Consider the following 23,307-nt stretch of genomic DNA (forward strand, 5'->3'; position numbering starts at 1 on the left):
GTAGTATAGTATAGCATCTATTTGCATTTCTTTTGCAACAGGTTTTTGAAAAAGGATTCAATGCAGAATGAAATTTATTTCACAAAATGTATATCAAGGATTAGGAATAAAACCTTTTTAGTGCAGTTATCTATATTTTTGTTTTGCATATTTTTAAAAAATCGGCAAAACTTTTATCAAAGAATAAACGAAAAATATTTTTTCGTGATAGGCATTAACGTTCGGTGGCAACTTTACTCACGTTATGCTTTGTGATTTGTGCTACAGCGTAAATAAACAAATAAAATTAATAGCGCGTGCGGCACGATACTAGTCGATTGCATCGCGTAGCACATACAGGCATACGTAAACTGCACCCAAACGATCTTTTTGTATTTATATACTGAACCCGGATTATTAACTGGGTTAAATTTAAACAGATATAGGTAATGTAAAGTGTGCCCCGTTCCTTATTATTGTTAAAAAAAACTAGAAACTGTAATTTCAAACTGCACCTGAAAACAATATTTGAAAAATGAAAATTGAAAAATCAGAATTTACATATATTTTCATTTCAAATCCAGTTTACTTTACATGTATGATTTTGTTTCTACTTGTACGTGGGCGTTGTTTACGATTCTCTGACTGCGCAAACAGTTAAGTTAAGACTAGCTGTAACCCAAAAACTGAAAAATATTTTAAATACAAATATTATGGACTTAAATTTTTTTTAAATATTTCTGATATTTTTAATGGAAAAAGTTGTTCGAAAAACAATTTACTCACACATCAAGCTAATTAATATGCATTGCAACCACGCATACATTTTGGTACATTCTTAATTACTACCTATACACATAGAATAAAAAATTTAATTTTTTAACTATAGATCTTAAATGTTAAACATCAAGAGTTTTTTTTTAAATTAATAAAACTTGTATTTTGTATTTTTAATTTTTTTCTTTTCATTAAATTATATACATTTAATAAAGAGAACATTTTTCTTTGAATTTAAATTCTATTTAAAATGACTATTTTTAAGACATTTTTATGTTTTACTGCAATATAAAAATAATTTTTATAACTATTATTACAATGTAATCAATTTTGGTTTCTTTGTAATGCAATTAAGTTCAATCCCTGTTATATTCATATATCTATTTTATATAATTGCGATAATATAATATATAGACGCACAAATAATAATATACTTAGAACTTATTGTAAATTCATATATAGATTGATTTATAAATTGATGTAGCCGATGTAGGTAAAAGCTAAGAACTATACATAATCCTATTACCTAGTAATTATTATTTAAAAGTGTTAAATTTAGTTTTTCCGTATACTGTTTCTATTTATTGATCAATTCTCAGTTATCACTTATATATTGTAAACATTACGTTAATTATCAATTGACAATTTAAGATACTTTACTTCATATTATTGTTGTTATTATTATTATTATTATTATTTTTTTTTTTTTTTTAGTATCTTCTCGACGTTACGTGTGATGTTGCATATTTTATGTATCATCATCAATCGGGATTTTAGTCGGACTCGTCGGCTACCGTCGTTCACGATCGGGACGATTCGCCGGAAGGGTGGTTGACGAGCGCCAAGGGACGCGTCTATCGCACCCACGGCTTACGACAATCATCGTCTAACCGCCGACTGGGAGGGAGCGATGATGAAGGAAACGACGGCGGCTACTGTCGCGTCGAAGTCGTGTAAGCGAGACGCCGAAATGGTAGCGGACGACATGTCGGACACAGCGGACAGGAGGAAGCCAACCGCGGGTTGTCGTCGGAGGACGGGGGCGGCGGTTGCGTCGTCATCGAGCGGACAGTCGCGTACCGCGGTGACCGTCCTGTCCGTGGTGATGGTCGCCTGTGCCGTGGCGGCTGTCGACTTGCAACACGCGGCCGCCGCTTGTCAACACTGGCTGTCGACGATGTTCCAGTCGGCCGCCGATCAACAGGTATGTATCACCGATCAGTGTATAATAAGAATAAATAAGTATATAATTAAACGACCCCGTTATTTGAAAAACTGTAAAAAACAAATTTGGAACCGCTGTGTCGGAGATAAAAATAAAAATCACAAATATTGAAATATTATACAGAAGAAATATAATTTACACCGACATCGTATTTCTTACATACACAGTTTTTACAATCGTTTAATTATTTCTTTGTTAGTGTAATTAAAGATTTAAGAACATTATTTGGTGGGTATAGATCGCTTTGCTACTCGTAGCTAATTTTCAACACGTGTATTATTTTTCACGAAAAGCGTGATGTGTGACCGAAGCCGGATCTAGCATGTTTTTTATTTTTTAATTAGCGCACACTCATAATTTAGCCCTCCTCTGCAGTGCTTGACTTGGAAAAAAAGTAGTAGAAGTGCTCTAGCTATTTATAAAAAAAGTAGCATCCCTAGCATTTTAATATAACCCGTAATCATGGCCACTCCCCCCCCAAGTCAAGCACTGCCCAAATTTTTACAAATTTTAGACTGTGCATAAAAGATTTCAACTTATAATTATAATTTTTTAAGAAAAATAATTAAAAACTTTAATTTTCTAAAAAACGAAAGCTTTCTATACTTTGACAATGAATCAAATGTGCTAAATATAATTTTTACGTTAAATTGAGTAATTGAGTTACCAACTAAAAATATATAGTTATTGTTCTAATTATATTGTATTGAATTTAAAATACGGTTGTATAACCGTGAAATCTAATTATTTAAATACATAATATTTAGTGTGTTATGACGAGGATTGTTGTTTTTTATAACAATGGAAATCATCGCCGCAAATAAATAATATTATATCAAAGTACAAATCGTCTTTTTCGTTTTTAATTTTAAAAAGCTCGCTTAACAGAAGACCATAAGTTATAAAAAAACCACATTGGATTAAGCAGGAGCGAAAAAACAAGTTGTAAATTGTAACGCTCCATATTATAGGCGTTTATATACAAATACAATATAATATACGGGTGTGCGTAAAGGTATTCTTTATATCTCATCATGCATTATTAAAAACAGATGTATATATAATATATATATACTTATAAAATGTAGATATGTACATTTATATGTATTATAGTCGTGTACCACATTGTTTTCATTTGTTGTAGAAATTATGTTTAACCGAGTACCTACTTACCATTATATTATACATGATATTCATAGGTCATGCAAGTATGAAGACCGCCGGACCGTGCACGAAAATTGTGTTGTTGGATAGCTCAGAATGAATAATATTATATCCTTATATTTTTATTTTCATTTTTTTTTCTTTTATCCTATTCTGGGGAGAAACTAGTTGTATAGGAACTATTTCCACTACCTATACAAATACCAAGATCTGTCGCCTATGACGCCTCTGCTAACTGATGCCAATATTATAGCCAAAGACCTACAGTATGCAGTATATTGCATTAGCATGCATTACAATTTTATACCAGCCATGCCATTTCATTTTGTTCTAAATATTTTCACTATGTTGATGTCTGTACATAGAATTAGCATGCTGATCAACGGAAATATAATTCACGCCCAATATATGACAATAGCTACCTACATCGTATTATACAAAATCGTTGAAGAACATTTGTATAGGTACCTATATCGATTCGTGCTTTATTAATTGTTGTAATAATTTAACGTAAAACACTCGTTATTTCAGAAAACATCATTAGCGGATTTACATAATTTTAACTTTTAAGTCGTTACAAATTATAAAACAACATTTTTGGAAATAGATCATATTTTTTACAATTTTTTATCATTTTAATTTTTTTAAGTTTTTAGGTACTCTCTAATGACAGTATATATTTACTTCCATATTTTGAAGCAAAAAATTATTCGAAGTATTTTTATCTATATAAACACATTTTGGATAAGTAGGTATAGTTAATTAGTTAAAAGTATTCTAAGTAAGTTTTAATAACTATAATAAATTATTCGTCCAACATTTGTATATCTTAAATGACTTCAAAAAATATTGTACTTTGGAATAAACTCAATAAAGAATTGAAAATCATATTATTAAGTATTATCAAAAATAAAACAGGTAAAAATTAGAAAAAATAATTTTTTATGAAAATATTTTTATTAATGACTTAAATTATGTAAGAAAATATTTTTAAAAACGTTAATAGTTTTGTACCTACGAGTAGATATAGGTTTCAATGGCATAGATTATTAGCCTATTATGTTAAATTAAAACATTTTTTTATTAAGTTTTATGCTAGATAATTTAAAAAACAATTAGATATACTCCCAGACCTCAGTGTTGTGCTTATTGAAAGGTTCTTATGATTTTGTTGGATTTTTGAGGAGACGGTGCACAATTGAATATTTTGGGAAGTGAATAATTTTGTGTTCAAACTGATGTTTTTAATGAGTCGAACGATGGTCTGAATCTTTTGCTTATCACGTATCAGTGTCTCATTCTGTATGTATTTATTGACTATTTGTTTTATAATAGTCAAGTAATCTGAATAACTCTGAACAGTCTAAACTCAATTTGACTATCGATTATTAATCAAATGCTCCTCAGCTTGATATTGCCATATTAGTTCTAGTGATTTTGCTAAATTTTTTATTATTTATGTATTGAATTTTTCAAATCAATTTTATTAGACGTTATTTTTTGTATATATTATATTGTATTATTATAAAATGTTATTATTCTAAAAAAATATAGTCATATATGTTTTAGCACAAACATTTACTTTAATAAGGTGCTCCTCGAGAATAGTGCGATTATTATACAGCTACTGTATAATATTATATATTTGCATTATACATAGGAAATTATTAACAAAAATGTCCAACCGTCAGAAGTGTTTTTAATTTCAACGATTTGAGGTTGGCAAATAAATATTTTGAAATTGGTTTTTAATTATTTACAATATGTATTATATTATAATTATTAATTGTATGTATAAAGGAAAGATCGAAGCAATCTTTTAAAAATGATTAATACATGTATAGAAATCTACAATTTTTTGGTTTTATCGTATTCTATTTTCCGGTAGTCCGAATATTCACTACAATCACAAGATGTTTTCGAGATTTTTATCTACACTTTTAGAAAAGTTTCACTATTAGAATGAACGTTTTTTGCTTTAAAAACGGACAGTGACAATGACCCTCAAAACATTATTAGTTTCCATATTTTCAATCAAGTATAATATTATTTATTATATTGATGAACGATTATTATAACTATTTGTACAACTTAGTCAATGGCGTCCGCTAGTGTGGATTTCCCTCTCTCATTTCTCAGATTAGTGTGTTGACTAACGCATCTCTATAGATTCTTTTGTTATAACTACTTGGTAGTTGGTACTTATAGTTATATAAAATAAAATATTCTCGAAAGTCGAGTGAAAGATACATCGAAATCACCTGAGTATTGACTAACGGAATACCTATAATGAATGATATACTCGTATAACTTCATTTAGAAACCAATTAAATCGACCAATTAAATTATGGTTATCTCAAACGTATAGTTGTAGAAGACAAAATGTTTAATATATATGCATAATACGTACGTACGTTTATATAGTTAACAGCAGTGTGACACTAATATATTGAAATCAAATAATTTCACTGACCCACCATATCGACAAATTTCTGCGGACGCCCTTGATTGTACCTATACCTTTATAGTTAACGTTTATATTTATTTTTTAATAGTCATAAAATAAATAAATAAATAGGCAAGTGTTAAAACAATAAAATCCTAAACCGAAGTAAACGATGGAAAAACGCTTCTCCGGGCCATCGTAATCAATTATTGATTATTGTATTTTTATGTGCGGTACCTACGACGATACTGTGTGAACCGGCGAAAATAATGGCACCTACACGTATATTATAATGTCAACTGCAGAGTGTACGGCGTTATTGTTGCTGCGTCTGTAACCAGTTTCGGTTATTTTCCCACCGTTTGTCATAGTCATATAGGTATAACGCGCTACATCTAGTGTCGTGTTATTCGTGTTAATAGAAATGTCCTGACTTCCGTGCAAGTCGTGTCGTTCCATTATTTTTTTTCTCCTCCTGAACCGTGGCCTTGTTTGTAGTCCCGTTGAGATACCCGGGTCACGGATTTACACGACAGATATTTTCGGCTGAAAACCATAAAATTAGTATACCGTCATATTAAGGAATATGAGAGAGAAAATATGACAGGAGGAAACACAATAATACGTTTAGACCTATAGGTTAGCGTTTTGGGCGAATTTAGGTCACCAACGCCGCGAACATTTGACTAATGCATAGTGTTGAGCCTATATTACTAGGACTATCGAATTAAAAGGTATTGCCATTTTATCAATAATCATTCAACACATAGCTAAACTAAATGCGTTTTAAAACGTGTTTCATAGAAAAAATTTTTTAGTATTTTGCGTAGTTTACTCATTTTAGAAGTGAAGTTAGCAAACCTAATTACTTAAAATTATCGTTATTTTTTAATGCGTATTTTATAATAATTAAAATAACTATTGGTAAATTATAGGTAGGTCGAAAATGTTGTTTTCGATAGTCTTAAATACTAAAATTCTCTTATTATTTAACCAAAACTGGGCCTGTTGTTTTTATTTCAATTGAGTTTAATTTTAATAGACACCGAATGCCGATCCTCCTAATAAACCGTGTCTCTAGGAAATTGTAATAATAATTTTTTGCAAATTAAAATGTATACATGTTAAAATGCATTCTGTATTTATTATGTTGTTATATTTACTATAAACAATCAAGTTATCAATTATTATTATTATTGTAGCTGAATACGGTTTTTTCACGTCACAAATATTTAATGTACTATTATATTAATTGCAACAATAGGATTAATAAACTAGTATTTATTATCAATGTTACATAATACATTAAAAATATATAAACACTTTTTTTTTATTAATTACAAAATTAAAAAAATGTTTTATTATTTTATAAACTGTTTACTGACCTACTGTTAAGTTATTCAAATTATGATGATTATTATAAATATTAGGAATGCTTCTTTTTGCAATGATGTAAAACGTATAAATGTTTAAGTAATATAGTAATGATTAAATTTATTTATCAATTTCGTAATTTTGTATAATTATATAAGCTGAATAATTACTTTGCAGATTATCAGTTTAGTTAGTGATGACTGATAACTAGTAACTACTAATAAATAATAATTATTACGTTTATACATTTCTGTGAAAAAGGTTTATAATCCACTGGTTCCTTTAATTTTGTATGTGATGTAAATAAAAAATATCATACTATAAGTATTTCAAATTATTTTAATACTATCATAATATAAACGTTTAAGTTTAAAACTATACTTTTGTTTTAGGCACTAAATATTGTTATTTAGAATGATTTATTAACTATGTTTAGTTGGTATAATATATACCTACCTATAATATCTATAATATATTATATGGTCGTATATTCGTTGTCAAATTCAACATATCAATTTTTTTTAAATTCTATAACGAATATAAAATTGTTAAATAATAGTGTTTGCTTAATATATAGTATAATATAAATATTGCTGAAGGAATAAAATAATTATCAAGTATTAAGTGATGAATAACTACAGTTTGGGGATAGCTGCAGTTTCAAATTATTGTTCTCTAAGTACCCTTTCCCGTCTCTAGAGATGTAAGCTCGGTAAATTACCAGTATATTTACCAATTATTTTTTTACAGGTAAATATTTTTTTACCGAAAAAATTAGCATGTTACACCTCAAATTAAACGTCTTAACGAGGTGAATATTCATAAAATATCAATAAAATGGAATAGTTGATAATATAAAATTAAAACGTAAAAGTTCAATATGCCCACAACTACTGATAGTGTATTAGCATAATATATAATATATATCTACAACTATATGTTATTAATGCATTTTTTTTTATTATTAAATTATAATTGTAACTATTTATATAGGTATAACTAGAGAGAAAGACAAATAAAACTAAAAACTAGAATTTATTTTTAATTTTTTGATTTTTGGTGTTAATGTTATAGGTACCTAATGAATCTGATTTAATTAATTTGCAATTTATTTTATAGGTACATTTTTAATATTTATTAACATATAAAATAACTTAAAATATAAATATAAAAGCCAATAATACACTACAAGGTACCTATATAAAGTCGTTCATTCAATTTATAGTACCATGAACATCTTACTATTCAGTAAATAATAAAAATTAGCGTTACAATAATAATATAATAAGTTCATGAATGAAGCAGTGAAGAATTCCTGAGGGTGTTCCTATGGTGATTTACAAGAATTATCAAAATTTTCCAAATTTACGTAAACTTTTATCGGTAAATTACTCAAAAAAAAATGTACGTAAATTTTACATCTCTACCCGTCTTACGTACATAATTTGAACATTCTATCGATAACAAAAGAAATTTAAGTTTCTTAACCTAAGTAAATAAATAAGTACCTCCTAAGTAGGTATCTAATAATAAAACGAAATCATGTTAATCTTATCTTGTTACGCAAAAATATATTCTTATAAACTGTGTATGGAATTTAGTTTAAATGTGCTCTATAAAATAATAAACCATGAAATAATCAGGAACTGCATATATTATAGTCTCCGGATTTTTAGCTACACAGAGTAACATTAAAAAACGGATCTGTATCTAACAGAGCAATAAATCTCAACTACGAGAAACACTTGCAATGAAGTCAAAATCTCCAAAATCCAAGATTAGTTATTGTTAATTATAACAAATAGAAGAAATGTATTGAAGATGAAAAACAAAATATGTATCATGGATGATGATTTGTAATGAACGTACTCTAATAATCGGTATCTATACATAAATTACAAAATAAACACCAAAATCAAATCATAATATTATGTATGCTATGTTAAATTGCCCTTTCATAATAATTGTCTTTAGGACTACCTAGTAGGTTCTATCACATTTGTGAACACTTCAATGCCATTTATATGGATAGTCAAAATCAGAGTTAATTGTAAATTTATAATTATTACATAATACCATTGATTTTAAATACTAGTATTTATAATCGATGATAATACCCACATAAATTATAATTATATTATTTTAGATCCAAAAGAAATTTTGTCTAATACTCAGGTGCAATCAACAATTATTATTGATAATTTCTTTACTTTTTGGTGATTATTTTTTTTTCAAGAATCTCTGTAATTTGTTTGTATCATAGAAGGAGGATTTCACTGTAATATGTTTGTTTTATGACATATCTATCATACTAGCGCAATATAGCTAATATATACACAGTGATTACACATGATATTTATTTTATTCCAGTGTATAATAATTTATCATAAAATAATATTATAATGTTTCGGAAAATGAAATAAAAAATGTATTTTGTCATTCGAAAAAGTAAAAAACTTAAAAACTGATAACGAAGATAAACTGTAAAAATATAATTTATATAGAAATGTAACATGAAATAATAAAAAAAAATATCCTTAAATAAGTGATAACTTTTTGAAATAATAAGTGTAGAAAATGAATCACTGTGTGCTTGTGGATATTATATTATTATAATTTATAATATATAACTGATATCATTAAAAATTGTATACCAAAAAATATTATTCGTAACAAATTTTACGTCGAACAAGACAGTTATCGCACGAAAATCGTGAAAACCACCTATATTACTCTATAATATGAACATAAAGAAATATTGGTCTTATTTAAACGGGTGCCTTGTCGATTGATCAATGAACACAGTTTTGTATTTTGTTGTGTCTGTAGATACTATACCTACTGCTGCACGCATGTCAATTGTTTATTCTTTGTTAATTGTTCATATTAAACATTTTCTTTTATATACTTATTTTACTTAAGTTCATTCGACCATTTGAAGTGCACACTGCGTACCTATAATATTATAAAAAACAGACATTATAATGCGCAGGTTCAGTCTGACCACCCGCCCATGAATTTTCTTATGTTGTTATTATTATTATACTATTATTTTATTCGTTCTTTCGACAAAACAATATGCATAGATACCTTCGAAAGTTCACGGCTCGGTATTATGATTAATACTATATATAATAATTGAACTACTACAGCTGGCCAAACTCGTAATTATAATTAAACATATTAAATTGTATATGACCGGCACAGCAAACGATCATTTCACACGTTTCTAACCTAATTTTTACTGTAATAATCTTTGCGCGCTCTCTGTAAATAATAATAGCGAAGTAAGATTATATTTTCTAATTGGTCAAAAAAAATGTTTAGGTAATCCTACAAATACCTATCACGGCAGTTTTACGTACAGTTATGTGTATGTTTGTACAGCTAATCTTAAAATAATTACTATATGAGCGCTATTTGAGTTTTAAAATATGGATTTTTTAATTTTTAGATAGATCAGATTTTTCCATTATCGCAGAGCCGTTTGTTAAAAAATATAGTTTTCTATTATTTTGTCGGTTCGAACCCATAATACAAGGTAAAAATATACTTAATACATAATATTGGAGAGTGGAGATCAAAAATAACGTTCGAAATGTTTGAATTGAGATTTGAAAACTAATTTATGTATATTTTATACATAACCTAAACTCTGGGCTTATAGTAAGCTTAGCCCCCTTAAGACTTTTTTTCAAATTCTACTTAAAAAATACGAATAAAAACAAACTGTAAGTTCTTCAGTTCTTCTGTAATCCACATTTTCCATGAACTACTCGCATCTTGTGTGAATGGTATTTATTTTTCTGCTATTGTTAAATAAGGTATAAAAAAACTTAAGACTTGAGAGATCTCTTCTGAGATGTCTCCTACTTTTCTATAAGGTATACAATGTAATTCTCAATGCTCATTCTGAGCAAAAAACGGGCAATTTGAATTTCAAACGCTTATCAAATAAAACTGTGCACATGTCTATGTATATTTAAATTGCTATATAAAAACAATAATGAGAAATGAATCACATGTCGAAAATTACAAACTAGGGGAAAAAACAATTTGAAAATAAAATGTACCCTATATATAGCTTAAAATTAGTCTAAATATATTTTAAAAGTTCCACTGTGAATAGAAAATGATAATATATTTTAGAAAACGGTGAAAAGTTTCATGTCTCTATGATAAATATTTTTGAATTACAATAATTTAACTCCTTGTTATTGTTTAATAAGATTTTTATTTTAGTTTAAAATATTATATTTTGTCAACATTTTAACTTTAAATGCTCGTAAAAATTGTATGCATTTTTACGTTTAAGTTTCTAGATCCCAATACAAAAAAACTTAAGCTAATCTTAGATATTTTAATTGAAAATAAAATACAAAATAATTTGTACGTTTTTTGATTGTTAATACATATTGAAACAAAAATAAATTTAAAAATTATATAACCATTATCTATTATCGAATCTTTACTATATATTTTTACTTTTTCAAATGAAGCGACAATAAATTGTCTAAGGATTTAAGGCCCAACCACCACCACCACCACCACCACCACAAAGTACTAATAATCGTATTAAATTTCCATCTATGCTTAATATATACCTAGGTACTCAAAATTGAATTCTTAATTATATTATAAAAATAATGGCTAAAATGAAAATTTGTAACGGATATTACTATATACGTTTTATATCTGACTTCATTCGAGTGGAATAGACTTTAAAAGTGTATAGTTTTCCAAAAAACATTCTCAAATCAGTATATTATGTATACATATAATTCATGAAGTAACGTTTTATAATAAAAAAAACTAGTATAATTTGTATGGTTTCGCTGTTATAACCATTAATCGTATGTAATCTTGTTTATTGTTTGTTCAGTCAGGCAGTACAAGTGATAAGAACCACGTCAACGATGTTTGGTATTGTTATTGGTATTATAGCAGTAAATTATGTTTTGAGCGTTTCATTAAAATCATTGTAGCAGAAGAAAGTGTCATAAACCGCATGAAAGGACATCAGATTATAATTAGGTTATGTCAACCTGAAAACAACTCAAAATACTTAAAATCAGTTATCATAATATAATTTATAAATATTATCACATGAAATATTTTATTCAGTTTTATGTCATCATATTAATATAAAATGAAAATATTAAAATGTATTCTGACTCTTTGTGGGTTCTACATGAATAGTATATATAAAACCAGAATGTATCACATTACCAAAACCAAATTGGACTTTAAATTATTTTACCATGCACGTTTTTCATAATATTTCAAAATAAAAAAAAAATATAATATTTAGATGCTGATTCAATAATAAATTTACTTTTATTGCAATAACTTGGCAAGTGTTAAATTCAAGAACTAACAACAAAGACAATTATAATAGTAAACCATTATGGTTCGTGGTTCGTGGATTATAAAAACAATTAAAACTGCTACATGTAAAAATACTATTACATTATTTTCTAAAATATTATGTACAGTAGATAATTTACTACCTATCATATATTTTTTAACTGATTAATTTGCAATTTGGATAATTTTGTGTTATAAACTTAATTTATATAACAAATAAAATAAATTCTTTATAACATACGAAATACTTTTAAAGTTATTTTTCTTTGACGGGTGGAGGTGATGTTTTAATTTTCTGTTTGCTCAGTGACTAGAATATTAATTGTAGGTATGTATTTGAAATAAAATATATTTTTAATCCTGTTTAAAATAGTCCCTACCAAAAAATATATACGTATTTTTTATAAATTCTAATATTAATCAATTAGAAAATATTAAGTTCACGTGTGTACCTATCTAATAATAATTAAATTTGGCTCCCTAAAAAATAAAAATATATTATATAAAGTTAAATGACCTAATCTAGACTAATTTTGTGTCATACCAAAGTTCCTCCAGCGGGAACTTCCTCCGTGATTCATCCTTTTATTTTATTTTTATCATCACATTTGCTTATTTTTGTTATTTATGTGAACTTATTACGTAAAAAGTAATAAAAAAATATAGAATTCAATAAATCATTATCTACTAGGTTTTAATGCTAAAATATAATGGTGGATGCCTAAATAAAAAAAAAATGTTAACAGCAATAATAATTAGGCTTTTGATATTTACATAATACAATTATAAATTTATTTTTAATTTAATTTAATTTTACCAACTTAAAATTATTATTAAGTATTAATTTTAATAATTATTTATTATATATTAATAATTAATGTATGTACCTATTTACTTAAATCAGTGAAATAATCAAAAAATTGTTTATGATTCGATATTTTAACTATAGTGTGCATTGACGTTACCGGACTTCTTTGAAGATGTATTACGACCGCCAATTGATTGTTCCTACTGCCAAGGATTAGATGCTATTGAGAAGGTTTTCAATCTATCAGCCGAAAATTTTGAAAAGTAGTAAGTTAAATTATTCGAAATTTAATATTTAATGTCTTAAATATTATATTTTTTATTTTATTTCAAGTTACTTGTAAGTTAAGAACTCAACTCATCTACATTAAACTATTAAATTATTGTTAATTTGATGTGATTATGGCATTTTTTAATCCTTTTTTTGACCTGTTTATAAATATATTTTTCTATAGCGATTTTTTTATTTTTTTTAAATTAAAAAATATTATTCTTAGAGAGAAACATATAACATTTAAATTACAATTTTCTATAGGTAAACTACAGTGAAGTTTATAAATATTTAGATTAGTTTTAATTGTTTTAAACAATTTAAACTATTTATTCTTTAATATTTATACAAACTAGATTTAAAATTGTATATAATGACAAACCTAACTAAATTTTAATAAAGAACTTCTCTCGGTAATCAAGTTTAAAAATGTAATACAACTATTAACAATACAATGTTTCTTATAAATTGTTAACTTATATATAAATACTTTTATCAAGTTTTTCTTATAAGTATCAATTTAAAAGTATCACACATACAAATAGTTTTATAAATGTTGATTAAATTTGATATGTAAACGGAAAATAGTAATTTTCAAACAATTTTAATTATTTTAAAACTTTTTGACATTATGTATACTATTTAATTAATGTATTATATAGATATCTACACAATGTGGTTTTTGAAATATTGAAATATCTTAAGCTATTCATTATACAATTATACAGCGAGCATAGGCGTAAATTTGCCATGTTAGAAGGGGGTGCTAAAATTATAAACATAGAACAGGCCCACGGTGGGCTTCGCCCCCCTCACCCCTACATATAAATTTTACAATTCTATTGTAACATTTATAATATATTAAATGTATATAAAAACTTCAAATTATTTTATTTAACGGCATATAGGTAATACATAACTTTTTATCGTTGTCGTTATAAAATATTAACGTCAATCATTTTAATTTTATTACAAATTTACAATACAAAATTCATACATAAAGCTTAAATGTTCACATAACACATACCTATCGGATATCCTGATTAGAAATTACGTTTTACATTTTATAATTTTCTCTAATAAATAACCTTAAATATCTTGAAAAACTTTAAAAAATGTAGGGGGTTAAACCCCCTAAGTCCTCCCCCCAATTAACGCCTTTGACCGCGAGCTTATTCTTATCTGCATTCTGCAGCAAAACATAATAAAAAGTTAATGATAATATAATATATATTTATATACCATGTTTTTGCATAAAAAAATAAGTATAAGTATACTCAATCTACGGTATTACTAATAGAAAAATAAATAACTAATAGTAATTTAAATAAATTATAAGATATGTTGAAAAATAGATGCAAACACATTGTCAACGATCAGGATTGTTTTTTGTATAACAGCTGAAAAGATTACTTTAGGTAGGTACCTGATTTTTATTATTGCCTATAATTTTGTGACGTGGGTGATCTTAAATGAAGCCACAGTGGCTCAACTTTTTCATTGATTAAGTTTTTTCTGCGACCTACTGAAATACAAAAGTTTATTTTAACAATATTCAACATTATTTAACTAATTCACTATTAGCTACCTACAACAAAATATAAATATTTGAAATATTAAATTATTTGGATGCATGCGTCGTATTATATAATATGTGATAAATGCTAACAATTGTTCATTTAAAACTGATATATTATTATTATTGTTGATATTATTTTTTTTTTTAATGATTATCAATTTTTAGCTGTAAAAAAAATAATATCAACCATGTAAATAATGTCAATATTGAATATGACAGGAATCATGAACTAATCTTAACTATCTTCTTAGTTCATGACAGGAACCTTGATGATAATACTGAGAAATGAACAAATTCTAACCTAGAATCAAGTTCTATTCTATGGATTTCAGATATACTGAGATGTCATACCTATACATGTGTTTTTAACGATGAGCCTATTAAATTGTATAAATATTTTTTCGTAGCTACGCGTACACAGGACGGCCAGTAGTAGTTGTCGAAGACTCCAGTGTCGAGCGGTCGGCTGATTTTGGGTTTAGACTTTTTAAAAACTTGTCCGATTCTAAACTTCTAACGCCGTGCCAGTTTTTTCCGTACAAAACCGAATTCAACTCGCTCGAGGAAGCTCTGGATATGGACAACGAACGGGCTATGATGGCGCCCGGATATGCACCGTGGTACATAGGATGGTACGTCTGGACGTCTGGTACTGAGTAATTAGATAACTAAGCTATAACGATTAAAAAAAAAATTTGCCGATAATTATTTTATTTTTATCATATTGAGGATTATAAATCGCACTTAATTACTATACGTTTAAGGTAAAAAAAATATCAGGTACGGTTTAAAATTATATTTCTACTGCTAATGAAATTTTATATTTTTCACATTTTTACCGGTTTTATTTGGGGGGGGGGATATTTTTATAATATGTAAGCGAGTTTCTATCACACACTGACTCCAATCCAAAAAATACTATCTATAAGTTTTAAGCATATTTCTTACATATCGTTTTTTAAGAAATATAATTAAGTTCATAATCGATAAAACATTTGTGTGATATTTTTAAATGTGAGCACGTTGCCTATAATAGTGATGGCAAGTAAGTATGAACATTAAAATTCGAAATATTAGCAGCAATACGTCCATAAGTTTATTGAGCAATATTTTTTAAAAGTCAAGTTAATGTATTGTTCAAAAATAGAAATACAGTAAAATCTCGTTACAACGAACTCCGGGGGACCGAATTTTTTTCGTTATAACGGAAATTTCGTTGTAACAAAAATTTGAATAAGCTCTTTATAAGCCCTGCTTTTCGACAGGGGACTTCTTTGACTTTCGTTATAACGGGATTTTTCGTTGTATTGGTATTCGTTGTAACGGGAATTTACTGTATTAATATATTCTACTATTAAATTAAAAAAATAAATAGTCAATAAGAATAGTTTTCAATTTTTCTGTTATGGAAATAATACGTAGGTACTAGGCACGAGTGATTTGTTAAAACTGTATAGTTTATGTTTTATGTTTTATTATAGTTCATTGTACATTATATGTAGGTAATAGATACTTATTAGTTATTAATGAATAATAATGATAAAGGAACAAAAACGTTAAAATAATTTATAGGGAGTCTGATTATGTAAATTTATTTCATTTGTCTATTATAAAATGTAAATTATATAAATAAATATATTATGTTTCCTCCCTTCTAAATTTTGACTAAAATTTTTAATTCGTGGCTTACAATCCACTAAAATAGCATAGTTATAGATGGTCTGGATACATCGTATAATATGTATTTAATATATATGAATATTATATCACAACAGGTTAGGTTAGGTTATAACAGAAATCCAAAATCACTAGTTCATTTTGATATGGTTTCAGGAGCAATTGTGAACGTAAATCGATAAATCGTTTGAAAGAACATATAACTCTACCGAGTTTCTTACCAAAGCTGTCAGACAGGAAGCAAACCCTATGGATTTTTATGGGCACACCGGGTCACGGAGCACCAATGCACGTGAGTGACAATATTATAAGATGCAATTATATAGTGTATATCCATCGGACAATAATTAGTCATTTATATTATAGGTATTAGTTAACAAAAATGTATTTGATGATGGTGAAGCAGGCATCCCCACCCCATAATCCCTTAAAATTATTCATATTTATTAATCGTTTAAAATATTTTGTCAAAAAATGAACTTCAAATTCGTATAAAAAACCATATGCCTATATATTTTTAATATTTTTTAATTACTAATGAAGGATTTCGTATTACATTTCCAAGCCTTTTGATCAGGCCTAAAAATGTTTATCAAGATTAAAATAAAAAATAAAAAGTTTAAAAATGTCAATAAATTTAAACTAGTCTAAATATTTTGAAAACAACATGTTTATTCAGGTAGATTTAAACATTTTAACTACATTGCTTTAACTACAGAAAATTTGTAAATTGTCACGATTTTCACAACTTTAATCGAAAATTGAATTGTAGACACTTATAAAATTACGAGTATATTGTAGATTCACACTCAACTTTTTATTTATTTCCAGTATAAAAGACTTATGTGAAATTTTGTATGAAATTTTCAAACTTTTCACGAATATAACTGTTATCAAAATCTACAGAAAAACACTTATAAAATGTCAAGATATTTTGAAAATTATGCCATGTATAGAAAAAATGTTTGTATAAAAATTTATCTACAATTATTCAATTTTAAATTACATAAAAGAACAAAAATTAATTTTGTCAAAAACTAGTTTTGGGTGAAAATTCCAGTTTTTTCTTAACTTTTTTTTTTGTATTTTGTAAGATAAGAAAAAACAAATCTTTGTAAAATCATTAGACTCGTCGCTCGTCGTTCAGAATCTAAAATAAAATAAATTTAACATTTTTTTTTTTTTTTTTTAATTCGAATTACGGTGGATATGGAATTAATTTTCAATCTACAGATCGACAAAGTGGAATTTCCATCGTGGCAAATACAAATCAGTGGATACAAAAAATGGACGTTACGTACGCCAGCCGAATGTTTTTTCAAATGCAAACGAATGTTCGAAGTATTCATGGAACCTGGTTCGACAAGTGAGTGCTTACTAAGTACATTGTTTACCTTCAATTTATATTGTTATTCACTATTATTATCGGTGAGCAGCAGCCAGCAAGTATACTGATACATTATTATAGGTAGTATAGGTGCCTATATGGTATAGCTTGATGCTTGAACGACAATTCTGGAGAGAAGGTAGCTCATTATAATACTTACCAATAAAAATTGATTCATATAATATATAAAATGTAATATATAATAATATAATGTAATGACATAAAAAAACTGTATACATTTTATACAAACAATTTCACTTCAAACTTTTAAAATTATAAAACTGCAATTTGGTGGTAATAAAATTACATTAGTGAGTGGGGCATACGTATAGCCCCTCTAATTTTTGTAAGTAGATATAATAATATTATAATGTATTAGTTTATCACTCTTTCTATGGCTATAATTTATATAATATATTATATCTATCGCGATAAGCCGATAAATTAGTACAGTTATGAGGCCTTTATATACATAACACATAAGTAGGTAAACCTCGCGGCTAACTATTATACGATTATAGTTAACAGAGAAATTTAGCTTGAGTTAGTTAAGGTAATATAAATAACGTTTAGCTATATATATATATATATATATATATATGTTATAATATTATAGTAGTTGAATAATAATAACAATGTGTCAATGTATTTAACTCTAATCAAGTTTAAATAAGTAAAGGTAGATATACAAATTATCTTAACTCAATTTATTATTTTTCAAATTTAGGTGCTAAAACAAGATATAAGTTTTAATGATGAATTATATTTAACTGGTTTAGTTACGAAGCTTGAAAATATTAACTTGATAACTAATCAATGTCCTCCATTGAATTTATATATAGTACCTGTGGGTACAACATACAAACTTTATATTTTATCTTTACCCATTTCTTTAGTCCGTTTTTAAAATAATTTTGTTTTAAAACTATTTTTACTATTTTAAATTTTATTTGATTCATGTACATATTGTTGGGTAACTAAAAAGTTGAATTGTAAAAATATATAATCCTCAAATTAGTAAAATTACCTAATAATTACAATAATATGTTATACCTACTACCTAGTTAATAGTTATTATAATATTGTATAGGTTATTTTAGTATTTTACAACCACATAATATAACACGAAAAAGTTTCGGGGAGGGTTTGAACCCCCCCTAGGCACGGCCTTGAGTATAGACATTATATTTTGTAAATCGTACTTAATATTATTTATTGGCGGGTTTGCCAAAAATATGGCGTTTTTAATTTATCGTTCTTGTTTTAAACATGTCTGTCTCGTGCGGCCGTACCTAAATGAAAAACGCGTGAAAGGAAATTTTCTTTACCGAATGAACGTATTATGACTAGATATATGATATAGACATAATATAGTCTATATCTATGTCCTAAACATATTTTTTTGGGGGGGGGGGGGGGCCTAGAAATCATGTGCATCTATGTGTAGCGATTCAACGTTCTACGTTCGATGCCAATGTAGATAGTCGGATAGGTACTCGTATATTTGACCACTTAGGTATAAGTTTATAACAGCGCAATTTGGAGTTTTATAGAGCATTACAAAATGCGATTTTATTTTAACGGGTCGCAATGCTCATCAGTCTTCGTAGGTAGTTTAACCTATGTAATATATACCTAGAAAAATAAACTCACTTGTGTTATATCTGAGTAGTAAGAACGACATTCATAACAATCATAACAGCATAAATTATATAATATATTATATATGTGTAGCCGTGTAGGTAATTGTTTACTTTAGTACCTACTTGCCTTGGCTATGGCCTATGAGTTATTAGTTCATTAAAAAAAAAATCAAAACATTGACGTTTCTCGTTTGGTCATTTTGTAAACTTTAGTTTGATTAAAATAATGTTTTGGAAAATTACTATAGGATTGGTACTCAGCAATTTTTTGTTGTAGATAGGAGTTTTTTATTATTATTTATAAGCACGTTTAATGAGTTTTTACATTCATAATTCAAAATTTTTGTTTTTTAAATTTGATTAAAGATAAATGTAATAATTTTAAAATCTAAATTTCTAAATAATATATAATTTTATTTTGCATGTTTTGGACTTTTTATTTTACCACCCACTTTAATTTTAAAATTACTGTTTGGAATGGGAATGACAGATCTATTGTTCTATACCTACCAATAACTTACTATAATACTTAGTATTTGAACAAAAAAGTTTGTTTTTTCATAATATTGGTACATACCTAGTACATTTGTTTTAAGTATTAAATAAGTAGATATATAAATTTATATCTATAGGTACATTTATTTTTAATATTTTACTTTCTAAATTATAAACATGATTCTGAAATTATTTTGCATAATTTTCAACGCAAATTTCATGGTATTTTAGTACATTCAATTCACATAGTACTCTTTATTATAATTTACAAGTACAGAGTAGGTAGGTAGTTAAAATACTAAATACCTAAATTTGAATAAATTATAATATTATAGAATATAATATTACTATATATTATTATGTACCTACTTATATAATAGGTGCGTACATAAATATAAATGTATAACTTAACTTGGTTGACATTTACCTACTTAAAGTAGAACCTACGGTAGCAGTATTTAATAATTAAATATTTTATATGTTTTTTTAGTTATTTAAAAACCAATAAAAAAAACACTAAAATAAATAGGTAGGTACTTAAAAAAAATATATTTCAATAGTTTCATACTTTGAATGTTAAAATATTTTAATAAAAAGTAACTGCTTCTTTTTTAGTATAAACTATTTAATGAATTGTGTTCCCGTTTGCCTCCATGTTCTATGATAAAATATGTATTTTAAATATCATACATTTATACAATATACCTACTGGTCAGTGGTCGCTACGTAATGCCTATTATTTTTTGCCGTATTAACATGTTAGCGCACAATCAGAAGCGAACATTAAATCATTAAAATATATTTGTTTTCTTGAACAAAGAGGCTAATTCTCTCAGATCTATAACTGAGACTGGTAAATGGTAATAACTATTGTTTTTATTCAAGAAATATGAACGCACTTTTGAATATATAAATGCACTTTCCAACTACTGATACTAGTGATACTATATGTATAGGTAAACACCATCATAATTTATTTTTCTCATGAGAGATTTTGAACAAAAATATTCTTTGATCAAATTATATGATGTAAAAAGTACTAATTATTATGAAGTGTGTACCTGTATTATATGGGTACACACTATTTATACATCATAATATTCGAACTATATTACTTGATCACACGATTTAACACCGGGTTAACACGCGTTACCACAACATACAAAATAGTTTGTAAATATTCACAAACTTTACCGTGTGGTTGGATGGTTATTTTGATGATCAGTGACATTGTTTTACTTGAACAACATTATTACATAATTTTGTGAACATCAAAAAAATTCTGAAAACGAGTAGGTACCTACACGGAACACAGTTATAGTACTTGTAAAATATCATTAGGTACGTCATGTTGCTGGACTTTCATAAAAAAAAAAATAATAATAATAATATTAGCTACATAGAAACGTTATACTCGCTATTGGATAGGAATGATAGGAATAGACATAGAAATAACTGAATAATTAGGTTGATAATTTGTTAACTACTAGCAAAGTTATAGTTCGTTTAGTTTTTCCAATTATACATTTGTACCTAATGTTCTTGGTCTCTTGGACACAATTTAAATAAATACGGTATGAATGGTCATATTGTATAAAATAAACTGATCATAAATTTGATAAACAAACATAACTTATGTTCAAAGGAGCTGAAAATTACCATACTTTAAGGAAAGGAGTAATATATAGGCAATTCGTGTAACATGTATATTTGAGCTATGTTAGCACGAGTACTGAGTTGTAAATGATCTTTATTAATGTGTTATTCGTTATTGCTTTTTGTAAAACGCGACTTTCGCACACGCACACTCAACGCCAATATGTCATAGAAAAATGAAATATATTTTTGTGTCGTTTAAATATAATAACAATTAAAGGCGGTGGTAAATTAAACATGCTACTTGACACCTACTTGTATAGTGGCAGTATACCTAATTCAGAAAAAAAATAGATTCACGTTTCTAAACTACATTTTTTTAAGAATAATTTTTTTTATTTAAAATCTGATTTTCTAAAAATAAATACAACTGTAATGCAATTATTTTACATATTTTTTAAAATAATATCTTAATTTTAAGACTTTAAAATTTAAAATCGACTTTCTAAATAGCTTAAGATACTTTGTCAAAGAATACACATATTACAAATTACAATAATAATATTTTGAAGTATGTGTAATTCATCACCGCTTCTTATAGGTCTAAGACATTTTTATATAAAAATTAAAGATTTATGATATTTTGGATCTAGATTAGCCCTTTACATTCATATTAATGGTTATGTTGAAAATTGATTTTTAAATATTGTATACATTTTTATATTATTATTATTATTATTATTATAGTTGTACTGGATACAAACATTTGGTACCATGAAACGCAAACCATTGGTCAGGATATCAGCATAACTGTGGGTGGCGAATATGATTGAGATGCAAGACATACACAAAGAGTATTGTAGGTACTTAAATATTAGAAATCATGAACACTATAATTGCAATGGCTTTTTTTTTATTATTTTAAATTATTAACATACACCAGCCATATATAAGAAATTTAAGACAATTTTATTATTTTAATTTTAAATATAGATAATATTCTACTGTAAACATTTAATTTATCATAATTAAATTGTAATAATCTAATCAAATCATATTATTTTAATAATGGATATTTACCCTGTGATCGCAATAAATCTAGAAAACATAATATTATTTCAATTGTAACAATAAGTGTTATTTAGAGAGCGGATTGAAAAATATACAATACAATTGTATTGTAAATTAATCCTAAGAACCCTGTAGTTTACTATATTTGTATTTGTACATACAATAGTGATTCGATGTTATTTGATTTTCTAGACAATATATTGTTGAACAATACTCCTGAGGTCAGTAATTTAACATGAGCATTTCTGTTAATTTAAATCATGTTATTGCTAAAATTTAAAATTATAACATAAAAACAATAAAGTTTACTAGACTATGGTTGATTAAAACAATCAAACATAATTTAAATTAAATTATAAGTTTTTTTTTTTTTTTTTTTGATAAACAAACAAAAACAAAACAAATTTATAACATAAGAAAAACCAATACAAAAATGATAATAAAAAAAA

General features: G+C 26.5%; 1 protein-coding gene across 1 annotated transcript; it reads left to right on the top strand.

The window, feature by feature from the left end:
• Positions 1-1,617: 1,617 nt before the first annotated feature.
• On the top strand, positions 1,618-23,237 carry LOC132924048 (uncharacterized). The gene is made up of 6 exons (XM_060988117.1): positions 1,618-1,960; positions 13,282-13,406; positions 15,397-15,621; positions 16,823-16,958; positions 17,900-18,032; positions 22,535-23,237. Exons 1-6 carry the CDS (start codon positions 1,667-1,669, stop codon positions 22,618-22,620), a joined length of 999 nt encoding a protein of 332 aa, XP_060844100.1. The 5' UTR covers positions 1,618-1,666; the 3' UTR covers positions 22,621-23,237.
• Positions 23,238-23,307: the final 70 nt, after the last annotated feature.

The sequence above is a fragment of the Rhopalosiphum padi genome, chromosome 3 (assembly GCF_020882245.1).
Source record: "Rhopalosiphum padi isolate XX-2018 chromosome 3, ASM2088224v1, whole genome shotgun sequence".
Taxonomy (NCBI): domain Eukaryota; kingdom Metazoa; phylum Arthropoda; class Insecta; order Hemiptera; family Aphididae; genus Rhopalosiphum; species Rhopalosiphum padi.

Excerpts from the sequence above, each read along its gene's own strand:
- LOC132924048 (XM_060988117.1), top strand. The coding sequence starts at position 1,667 with ATGATGAAGGAAACGACGGCGGCTACTGTCGCGTCGAAGTCGTGTAAG. Across the intron at positions 13,407-15,396 it reads GCCGAAAATTTTGAAAAGTA|CTACGCGTACACAGGACGGC; the intron begins GTAAGTTAAATT and ends ATTTTTTCGTAG. Across the intron at positions 15,622-16,822 it reads GCACCGTGGTACATAGGATG|GAGCAATTGTGAACGTAAAT; the intron begins GTACGTCTGGAC and ends ATATGGTTTCAG.